The following is an 11,355-nucleotide window of genomic DNA, read 5'->3' on the forward strand; positions in this document are numbered from 1 at the left end:
ATCGATCACAAAAAAATCTATTTGTCCCTGTGGTGTGAGTACATTGTTATTTGAGTTGAATTGTTTTTATATATGATATTTTTATTATATACACAAGTTATTTTTAATTTGAATATCTTAATTCATCCTCTCTTGAGAAGCCACTTGGGCCAACAATTGACCAAGCTGGATAAATTGATTTACTTGTTGAACCGATAAACCTGAGTAGGTAAGGTAGTTTTTTTTATTTTCTTGGGTCTTTAACCATATAACTTAGACAATTGACCAAGTCTGGCTAAACACAATTCAACTAGTTAGGACGGGTAAGTTAACAAACTTCAAATTTGAACTTCAATTTCAAATTCATTTCAGTGATCTACATGAACTTTAACTTCAAATTTGGTACTAGTATAGAGGAGTTCATGTGCACTGGAAAACAGTTTCCAGTGTTAGTGCCCCAAAACAAGAAAAATATAAAAAATAAGAGAATGAGTAACATGTAATAATATACTTAGATAAAACATAATACCTAAACCCCAAATTAGGTAAAACAAACATGATTACTACACGATTAAATAATTTAATGTATAATTAAAATATACTAACATACTAATTAATTAAATTAGATATTATATGATTTAATGATTGCAATTTATTGTACATTAATACAATAATTACGTGAAGCCAATTAACTGTGCACATGATTAATTATAAAAAAATAAAGTTAAAAATAACATAAACGAATATAATAAATTAATTTATTAATAACATATGATATACTTTAACATAAAAAGGAATGATTAAACAAAAAGAATTGATCAAATGCTAACTTTAACACACTATATATTTTTATGTATTATTAATTAATAATATTTTTCTGTTAAATTTAATACCATTGGTTTTATTAATTATAAAAATTAATTAAACCAAAATAACTATAATGAATAAATAAAAATATTATTTTATTAATAACACAAGATGGATTTTTTTACATAGTATTAATAATATATTTCCATAATAATATAGATTTTTTTAAAATCGAGTTGACCTGGATTAACTCGGTTGAACTTGGGAGAGTTCGATCCAAGACTTAGGCAAAACAGGTGGTTTAATTTTTCCTAGCTTAGGAAAAATTAAATTGGCATCTTCTTCCTCACGGCCTTGAGATAGAGGCGGCCCTAGGGGGGTGCTGCGACGGAGGCTCTGCTACGCCGTAGGCACTGCAATAGAGACGCTTCAACAGGGAAAGTGGGCCCTGCGAGGGCTGCGACAGAGACGATGTTTGACGTCGGGAGGCTGGAAGGTACAACGGTGTGATGCGACGGAGATGCCGGGACAGACTGAGAGGGAGAAGAGAGTGGGAGAGAAAGAAAAAAATAAAATTGGCCTCCTACAACGACGCAACCCGCTCGCTTCATCCGGATGATTCGCAAAATACTACAAAATCCTAAATCCGGAAATTAAACCATGGGTGTTATCTTCGGATTCATCTTATTCATTGACATGAATCGGGTGCGCTGCACCACTAACGACGTCAAGAGATAAATTGAGTAATACGGCTGAAGTTTATCTCCTAATTCAAGTTGACTAAGCCCCCCTTAATGCAAATCAAGATTTATATATAATGATACTAAAATAAATGACATTCTCATAAATAATACTACTTTATTAAATAAGATAAGTTGGGTGGAACTAAGGTTAATTGAGTTTGAGTCAAGCCTCTTTTATGTCTAATAAATTTAATTTGAACATAAAATGCATCATTATATATGACAAGTAGAACCAGTGTTATTAATTTGAACTAAATCGGTCACTTGAACCAGGTTCAATTAGACCTGGTCCTCTATTCGGTTACGAGATCATATGAGAAATCCCAACTAACCTGGTCAGCTATGCCAGTTTGACGAACAAACCAAGTGACCTGATCAACCAACTGGATCACATTCGAGGGGGGCGCATAGAGGAGGCAAGAGAGGCAGTTTCTCTCCTATGAAGGGGGAAGGTGACGGCAATGACAGGCATGGGATTTGCAGAGAGGGGAGGGTTAGGTGGTGGTTGTCCCTCCCCTTTTTGTCTGGTTGACGAAATAGGGATCCATGATGGAAGAGGGTGGTGGATATGTTGACATCATCATGAATAAAGCACCTGTTCGACCAGTGGTAGAGTTGAACTACGTTGGATGGGACTTGATCACTTCATTGGGTCAAGTTTTACAACATTAGGTTCAATCATTGTTCATAGTGAAAAAGACATTAGGAACTACATTTGTGACATTTGATGTCAGATACAAATGTTGTTTAGCCCATGTGCTTCTCAATATACAAATGTGCTGGGCTCCAACTTTGTGATTAGCTTTCGAAAATATAGCTAGTTTGGCGAAGTTCACCAACCTTGGAATTACGAAAATGGTGGCCAATTTTAATGCCTAATAATTGATATAGAACCTTCAAGTCTATTATTTATGTATTTTTCATTAACTAAGATGACAATTGTGAAAGGGACATTGTAAGGGTAGTTAAGTAATAATTTAGAAGATTGTATCTGTTTTATTTTCTAATTTACTTACATTTCCTACTAATTTTCCTAGGTGGTTAAGGGTAGGGGTGGCATCGAGCCGAACTGAGCTCGAACTTGCAAATGTTCCAGTTGGGCATGATTTAAATACTTCAAACTCGAGTTTGAGTCGAGCACGACCTCGAGCCCAATAGTTTTAACATCCGAAAACGAGCTATTCATAAACGAACTTAAAGAATGCAATTCTTAGTGCTAAAAAAATAGAGCACTTTAGCACCAACCATAATGAGTTGTAAATAGACTCCTAATGCCAATTCTCACCAAAGTTAATTTGAAAAAGAAACTATCACAGTGAAAAATTAGTCTCCAATTAGGAAAAATGGAACCCAATTGGATTAGGACTTCCTCTTGGCAAGAATTAATGCAACAACTAAAGTTCAAACGACAACACAAGTTTTCAAAACAACTACAACGTAAATAACAACAACAAAAGTGAAGCATAATAATCCATATGCAATGCAAATACTAGTATGGACAAGTAGAAACCACAAGGCATAGGGCCGAAGATTTTTTGGTTTCCTTGAATGCTGTAGTAACATAGGTGGACACGACGATTAGGCCCTGAAAGAGAGTTGTACCTTCCCTCATTGTCTTTGGATTAGACAATGAAATAAACAAGAAAAATTGCGTAGTTTTCAAACTACCAACTAAGAAGACCAACTCATGAAGGAGACTGTAACAAGAGAAATAAGAGAAGGCCAAATATCTTCAACAACTCATAGGGAGCCAAAGGATTGAACAAATAACAAATAAATAAAAACCTGAATTGAGGAATGAACTATAAACATGGAAATAACTATTGAAATAAGGGAGACACAAGACTAAAGAGTAAAAAAAAAAACACTATCTCTGTGGGTTGACCAAGTCGACTTATAGAACTTGCTCTGATACAATGTTATATTTTTAGAGAAGATAAACAATTCACTGACTTCATTAATAACTGAGTACAATGAACCTCTATTTTTAATAGAGAAAATAAGTTGAATCAAATTACATTTAAACTACTTATGTCTCAGGTACGCCCAAGTCCAACTCCTAGAATAGTTAAACAACTAAACATAAATAGAAGACTAAAATAATTAAGTATCTTCTTAACTGAGATACTCATGTGAAACTTCTTCCTATGAGACTCCTATTAGATTCAATCATATTAACTCTCCTTTTGTGAGACTTTTTCTTGCGAGAGTCATGTAAGACTCTTCCATTCCTACTCTTTAACAAAAAAGAAAGATGGAGCCTCAGTCCTCCCCTCCTATCTTGTCTATCTTGTCAACGAGAAAGGAACAAAACCTGGTAATAATGAAAAAAACTTTTTGAACAGGTTTCAGATATACCAAAAAAGTAAACACTTCTTAACACAGTACCCCCGCTACATATGTTTTTTTTGTATTAATATCAATACATAGTGTAACGTTTGTTTCAAGAAAAATAGATTAAAAAATAACGTTAAAATTTAAAACCAGTGTTACCAAAGGTGGACCGGACTATCGATTTCCCTACTTGTAAAAGATAAGGAAGTGAAAATACTTACTTGACTTGATAAAAAAATTTGGTATTCTCCCTCCCCTTCCCTTTCAGTTTCAAAATTAATTTTTTTAAAATAATATATTGTATGCAAAAAAGAGAGTTTTAAATCCATAAGAATCTATAGAACTTGAGAATATTCATGAAATTCTTGATTTTGCAAATCTATATATTAGCTCACCTAATTCTATCTCTTCGATCCCGAACACCAATCATCTCTACTTTATTGCAAAACAACAAATTGTCAATGGTAACTATCTCATGCAACTAATATTACTAAAAAGGAAGTTGTTTAACCGAGAAATAACATAAACGAAGCCTGAAGTATTGCAAAAGATTTACCTTCGACGTAAGAGTCAAACTCAATTTTTGGAGAAAAGGATGGCAATAGGTCTCAAAATGAAACCTTGAGATATCTCCAATGCCTAGTTCTTCTGATTCGAAATCGTCATAGAAGACAAGAGAACAGGCTGAGGCAGTCGTCCTTAAATTGAAACTGTTATACTTGATGTCTAATAATAATATAAACATCATATAAAATAGATATTAAATCCTCCATAATTCCATTATCATGAAAGCCATACATATATCATAGAATTGAAATAAGAACAATAAAGAGAGCGTACCTTTCATCTTGAAGAATATAAATAGAACTTGAAGTGTACAAGATAACCTTTTATAATTCGTTTACAAGTGATAAGTTTGCTCCCGTTCAGCCAGATTGGGTGTGCAAATAGCCTTAGCCTCACTTGTAAGACCATGGAGGAATTTATAGATTTTCAAAGGGTGTGGCAATTATGACTATTCATAAGGATACATCCCCTTAGGAGAGATACATCCTCTAAGGAAAGATACATCCCCTAAGGAGAGATACATCCCCTCAAGAGAGATACATTTCCTTATGCCCAAGGGATGTGTAAAGTCAATACACCCAATGAATCTACCTCTATAGGGGGATGTGCTGGCCATTATTCTATGTACTGAACATTCAATGACAAAACATCTAGAAGTGGGCCCCACACCTCTAACATCATGGTATTTTTATTTTTATAAATAATATATTTGAAACCATAATTCCAACAGAAACTTCTCGAGGTAAAATAAAGCCCTACCGTGAAAAGCAAGTCCTCTAACGATCTAACCTCCGGTTTGTCTGTTTTCCATTTGTCCTGTACCATTTCAGAAATCATCCCTGAGAGGTTTCCCACTCTCCTCACTGTGAACAGTATCATTCGGTTCTCAATGTCACTGACAATTACCTTAAACCTTAAACCAAGCTTATTCTCAAGAAGATTTATAGTAGAGGAAGCTTATCGGCCTTTACCAAGAAGAAATGTATTTCTTCTTGTACATTATTAGGCAGTATCTTCTCTCAAATTTTGGTATTAGTCACCAGTCTTGGTAGTTCCATATGGATGCTTTCTAACATGAACAATGATAAAAAAAAGAAGCTCCCATACCAAGATTGAAAGAATTTGATCCACATTTGCAACTCATTGTCTTTTTCCTTACAGATTGATTTCATTTATTCCCATAGTGTCTGAGGTAATCAAGCTACATTCTTCCGAGAAGGGGAGCTAATCTCAATTGAAAACAAATCTATATACTGCAATATAATCACATTTTTTCTTGTTTAAAAAGTCCTTCCAGGATTAAGATCCCAACTTCCCATAATATACAGGGAGTTTCTTTCTCCTTCAGAACTCCAAAGCAAGCTGCCTATGTCGATGAAGATCGTTTAAATATCTCGTGGAGTTATATTCATCAGCGTCCAGCAACTCTTCTGAGAAGGTCCTCTGCATAAATATGGGTTTCCCTGACACGAGGTCACCTTCACCCTTCAGAATCTGTAAAACCTGCACTCAGTAACCGAAACTGTAAGTCACCCTTTACGATTAATCATGGAAAAGACTGGTATCCAGTATCTAAACTGGTTTCGAACATGCCTGGCTCATTCGAGGCCGAAAAAGTGAGGAGTTCTCCACACATCTACACGCAGCCATGACCAAATGATTCATCTGTTCTTTATCGAAAGCATCAAGCAGAGAGGGATCAACAAGCTGGTCTATATCATTCTTTTCGAGCATTGGCTTTGCCTGGAACAAAGAAATTTTATGTTACCAGTCAGTTACCTACTAATCAAATGGAAAATGGAGTAGGAAATGAATTAACGACAACCTTTCTTCTTTTCTAGGAAAGAAAATATCGTACTTGATGAAGTGTGTACTCTCATGGCTCAGAGGAAAGCAGAAATGCTAATGAAGCAGAAGTGAACATACCCACATTAGAAGGCTTTGATTTGAACGATCTAATCCTAGGCGTCCTGTGATTAGCTCTAACAGGAGAACCCCAAAGGCATAGACATCAGTTTTCTCATCAACTACCCCATGTAGGAGGTACTCTGGAGCTAGGAATCTGCCATACAGGTAAGAGTTACAGATGATAAGAAAAAATAAAATAAAAAATCTAATGAGTTAAAAAGAAGGGAAAAAATACTAACCCAAATGTTCCTTCTAATTTGGATATTGTATGATGGCTCCATTGTTCTGGAAGCCACTTTGCCAGGCCAAAATCACAAATCTGGAATTGAGAGAGATCTCGAACTGTTAGCTTGAATCATCTTACTTTTGTGAAAGAAACTCTTAAGACATGTCTGAGTATGAAAATGAAATCGTCCTAAAGAATTAGTTTCAAAGATCCAAGGCAATGGTTTTTCCTCATACCTGAGGTTCAAATTCTTCAGTGAGCAAGACATTAGCAGCCTTGATGTCTCTGTGGATGATTCTTCTCTTGCAACCTTCATGAAAATACTGCAAACCCTCTGCAATGCCTAAAGCTATTTTGTATCTGACACTCCATTTCAACTTCTCTTTTGAACCTAAAATCATAAGGGAAAAACAGAATTAACGGACGGAAAACCAGAATACCATGATCACTTTTGGGAGCAGATCCATGTCATAAGTTTACCAGTAAGTAGACATGCTAAGCTCCCATGTGGAGATAGCTGAAGCACCAGGAACATCCCTCCTTCAACGCCAAATCCAATCAACTTCGCGGCATTAGGATGATTAATATGAACAATGATCCCGATTTCAGATAAAAAATCACTGGTTCTCTCTTCCATTGTTCCTCGACTCAGCCGCTTCACAGCTACATACTGACCATCTGGTAGTTGTCCCTTGTAAACTTCACCATAGCCGCCACTTCCTATCACATTCTCTATAAAAACGAAAGAGGATAGGGGAATTTTTGTTTCATCAGACTGGCTTCGATCTCCCTAGACACTAAGCAGTAATAGACAGTGAGAGATTACTGACCAGAGCTAAAATTGTTCGTTATTGCTTTCAGCTCAGCGAGCGAGAAGTTCTTCCATGATGGTTTGAAACAGATGCTTTCAGGGTCAATAGGGGGAATCAGTTTTTTGCTTGATGAGTTCTCTCTGGCACTTCGGTTCCTTTTTGGCATCTTGGGGACAGGAAGAGGAGGTAAGGCGCATAATCTTTTCATGGATCTCTGTCTAAATAATCGAAGGAATCCACGCCAATTCGTAGAGGCACCTCGAGTTAGGAAAGTGTCCGAACTTGAAGTGCTGGCCTTTGGTGAGTTTGGTTCAGATTCTGAGCTCCGCGTGCAATTTTCCAGAACTGCTCTTGGAGAGTCTTGCTCACCAGGTTCTGGCTCATCTTTTTCCACATCTAAAGATCTCAAGTCTGAGACGAAAAGAATGATAATGCAATAAGCAACTGATTGTTGAAGAGGACGGTAGAACCGAAACTGTCATATCTGGGGCATCGTTATTACCTTGAGCAGAAACAGAGACAGATAAAAGCAGCACTGGAGGGTCATTATCCAAGGCAAAATTCTTTCTGGTTCCTGGCGCCTTGCCTGAATTGTCCGGACTTTCACTGGAAAAGGATAAAAATAAAAAGTGCGAACAGAACATATATGAGAAAATTCAGAGAAAAGGAAACTAATTACAATCGTCAAAATAGATGAACTTGTAGCCTGCTTCAGAGAACGGAAAACAGAAAAGAAGCAAAAACAGATGAAGCCGTAAATGGGAATAAAACTGATAATCTATGTAGAAAAACGCAGAGGCAGAAAAAAATGATCAAAATTCGGCAGAGAGGTCAAAAACTGTGGAAAAGTTAAGAACGCACGTAAGAAGAGAATAATCTAAAAGAACGAGGCAACAAATTATCCGTAGCACGGAACCATAGCACAGAAAATAAACATAAAGAAAGTGAAACCCAGGTGGTATAACGGGCTTTACAGAATCAAGTAAAACCATCACACGAGAAGCTAGCGAGGAACCGGCCGAAACCCAGAAAAGCTCATGAGTTCAAAACAAGTCATAGGTCGAGAATAATTCGGAAAGCAAAAAACAGAGGAAAAAATAAGGAAAGGAAAGATACCATGAAGCAGAATCATCATTGTTAGTGGGATCTGCGACATGGATCTCCATACGAACTCAGACGAGACGGAGCAGGCACAACGGAAGGGAGGAAGGGAACAACGCCGGTCGTAACTAAATATGAGAGGGCATGAACGGGTTGTGCTTCTCAAAACCGGAATCCAAATATAAGAAAAGAGAAAATGATTATTTTAAGAAAAGGAGGGAGATTGCCATCACCGGCTGCAACTGAAGAGTGGCTGCCGCTGGATTTTTCGATTCTACGGGAATGCGAACAAAGCGGGGAGTGTCCAGATATAGGCAAGTGATTCTGATCCCTCCACTCCTTCCACGAGAGAAAATTATCAGAATTCCGTTTGTTCGTTAACAGTTGATGGCCGTATGTGAAGTCGGCCCGACTCCGGATTTCCTGGAACACCCTGACCCGGCCAAGTTTTACGGGGCGGGGGAGGCGGCGGCGGGTGTGTGTCCAATTTTACCGGGATAAACGATTCAGGAGAATCCAATCTCTTAATCTATATGGGTGAACTTGATTTTTATCCATGAAATTATATTTTTATTCATTTATGATTCAGAATTACGTCGGAAAACAGCCAATTGCGTGCCGTTAACAAAGGGGAGATAATTTCCTGCACATAATAATACAATAAAACAAGTAAGCGGGAGGGCGAAACATAAATGTTGTCTTCTCCGACGTCTTTAGTGCTGTTAGAAAAACGGCAGAAACTGTCGACCTCGGCGACGCCAGGATGGACTAGAGCGAAGTGGTCAGTGGTGAATTCCTCCGCCGTCGGCAACTGAGAATGAAATCTAACTATAATTCGCAGTTGCAACACTACCCATTTCATGATATTTGATACTGATCACTCCTAGCTGTTGAGAAAGATAAATGAACAAGGGTGTTCGCTGCCTTGTCGCTTTATTTTTTCAGTTTTTCTAGTCACTTTCTGCAATCTTTTCAGAAATTCGCATCGTTGAAATATGCATTAATCACGAAGAAGACGTAGCCAGTAAGCTGCCTTTTACAATGGGTTTTTCGCCTACTTCACGTTGAAGAACGATCATACAGGTAACAGATTCCCACTATTTGTTAACTATTTCACAGCTAATTATTTCTTTTTCACTTCTTCATTTTTTTTATTTTGTTTTTGGATTTACAAGGAACATCGCCTGCATTAAACAATTATCTTCCTTCCTCTAACGGGAGAACTTATTACTTTACTGTATGTTACTTAAAAGTGAAGCAGCTTTTTTCATTACTCTCCACCGAAATAGTCAAATTTAATTCTACTAAAAGACGAATGGACATTGTTGTTCTTGACGGCGAAAGAGTAAGCGACAAATATTGATTGGAAAGAAGAGGGTCCTTGTAGTTTGACGGGGAGCCGGTGTCTTCAAAAGGGCCATCAACACTTAATACTTTGAAATGATTGAACCAGAGGCGATTGTGAGTTGTTTGATCAGTGTGTGGTCGAGGGCAGGGTGCCCTGTTTATCGAATAAAGGACCTCCATTTGTTCCGACCGCATCTGCCATTACTGTTTCTCTGTCATTAAGTTTTCATTACTAATGAAGTGACTGTAAATAAAATGGATGCGGTGGGTGCTGCCGAGAAGAGAAAGGACCATTAAGGAATTCTAATTCCACCTAGAAGAGATAGGTCCATCGCCTGCATTAAACGAGTTTTCCTCTAAATAATTTTTTGAAGATTTTGAAGATTCTAAGTCAAAAGACTAACACACAAGAACTCTAGCATTGTAAGATATCGTACAACCTTCTCCTTGGAAGGCTTGGGTTGCACAACAGTGGCAAAAGCCCTTTCATTAAAGAAAAAACTTCTTATGCTAAAACAATTTTTTTCACCTCATAAAAGGTACCTGGGTTTTGCTATCGGCCTTTAATCCACCAAGTTTGGAAAAGATCACATGTCATCACAATTGCCTTCAACTTGCACAAAGGAAGGACTAGACCTAAATGTCTATAACCTCATGGCAAAGGCCAGCTATGATCTAGCTAAGGAGGTACTTTGTAAGGTGGCACTAGTTCATTGGCAATCACTAACACCTGCTCAAAAAAACTTGATTCATGATTCTATTCACATGAAAACTTGAATGAATCAAGCGTCTCCACATGATGGTAGTTTGGTTTCAGAGACGAAATTACTCACTCATATTCTCCATCAGAAGCTTCGGGAGCTAACTTGGCCGGGATCTTGAATTGTGACTTGATGACAGAGAAGAAAGTATTGACGCTTTTTCATCAAAGCTCCTTGTAGATGAAAAGAAGATGGAATCCCGTCGTGGTGATGCGGGCTTCGATGATCTCATGGGTGATACTGGTATAGAAAATCTATGTGGGGAATCTGGATGAGTAATTTTCTGTGTGCTACTCTGAGATGCTAATACGAATCCTTGCGAGTTGCGATATACCAGGTCTATAAGCTGCCACAGAAATGACATCAAGAGAATGTGAAAATGAGGTTTCTCCTAAGATGAAATTGGAATTTGCTTTGCAGCAACAGGTGGAGCACCTACTTGCTGTAAAAAAGAAAATGACATTAGTGGCTTTTAGTCTTCAAGCTGACCGGAAAGGGAGACACCAGAAATAAGGAGACTCATTAGGACCTATTCTTGTTATACATTTTTATCTGATTCAATTTAGACACGTTGGGAGGAGGCGTGGTGGATAGATAATAGGTTGAAGAAGATGGGTTCCCCCCAGCTTCGTCAAGCCCTCCTTTTCTGGGAAGCCGCCTTGCGCCCAATGTCCAAAAACGGCTGCTCCTGTGCTGCATACGAACAAAAAAGGAAAGATTAAAAAATATATATATTATATATTTTTTCGTTATTCGTCTTTGAGTTTTTT

At 37.5% G+C, this 11,355-nt stretch overlaps 1 protein-coding gene across 1 annotated transcript; it reads right to left on the minus strand.

The window, feature by feature from the left end:
- Positions 1-5,564: 5,564 nt before the first annotated feature.
- On the minus strand, positions 5,565-7,858 carry LOC137957129 (receptor-like cytosolic serine/threonine-protein kinase RBK2). Its single transcript, XM_068804854.1, has 8 exons — positions 7,822-7,858; positions 7,395-7,772; positions 7,045-7,296; positions 6,801-6,955; positions 6,578-6,657; positions 6,357-6,492; positions 6,024-6,173; positions 5,565-5,933 (listed from the first exon to the last, which is right to left on the minus strand). The coding sequence occupies exons 1-8, from the start codon at positions 7,856-7,858 to the stop codon at positions 5,775-5,777; spliced, it is 1,347 nt and encodes a 448-aa protein (XP_068660955.1). The 3' UTR covers positions 5,565-5,774.
- Positions 7,859-11,355: the final 3,497 nt, after the last annotated feature.

Source organism: Aristolochia californica, unplaced genomic scaffold (assembly GCF_029961685.1).
Source record: "Aristolochia californica isolate CCGP_79_NKW_82.1479 unplaced genomic scaffold, dmAriCali1.0.hap1 SCAF_2, whole genome shotgun sequence".
NCBI classification, from domain to species: domain Eukaryota; kingdom Viridiplantae; phylum Streptophyta; class Magnoliopsida; order Piperales; family Aristolochiaceae; genus Aristolochia; species Aristolochia californica.

Bases quoted from the DNA above. Each gene is read 5' to 3' on its own strand.
- LOC137957129 (XM_068804854.1), bottom strand. From the start codon at position 7,858: ATGACAGTTTCGGTTCTACCGTCCTCTTCAACAATCA. The intron at 7,297-7,394 runs GTCAGTAATCTC...TCGTTTTTATAG, and splicing joins AACGAACAATTTTAGCTCTG to AGAATGTGATAGGAAGTGGC. The intron at 6,493-6,577 runs GTTAGTATTTTT...CCTGTATGGCAG, and splicing joins AAATTAGAAGGAACATTTGG to ATTCCTAGCTCCAGAGTACC.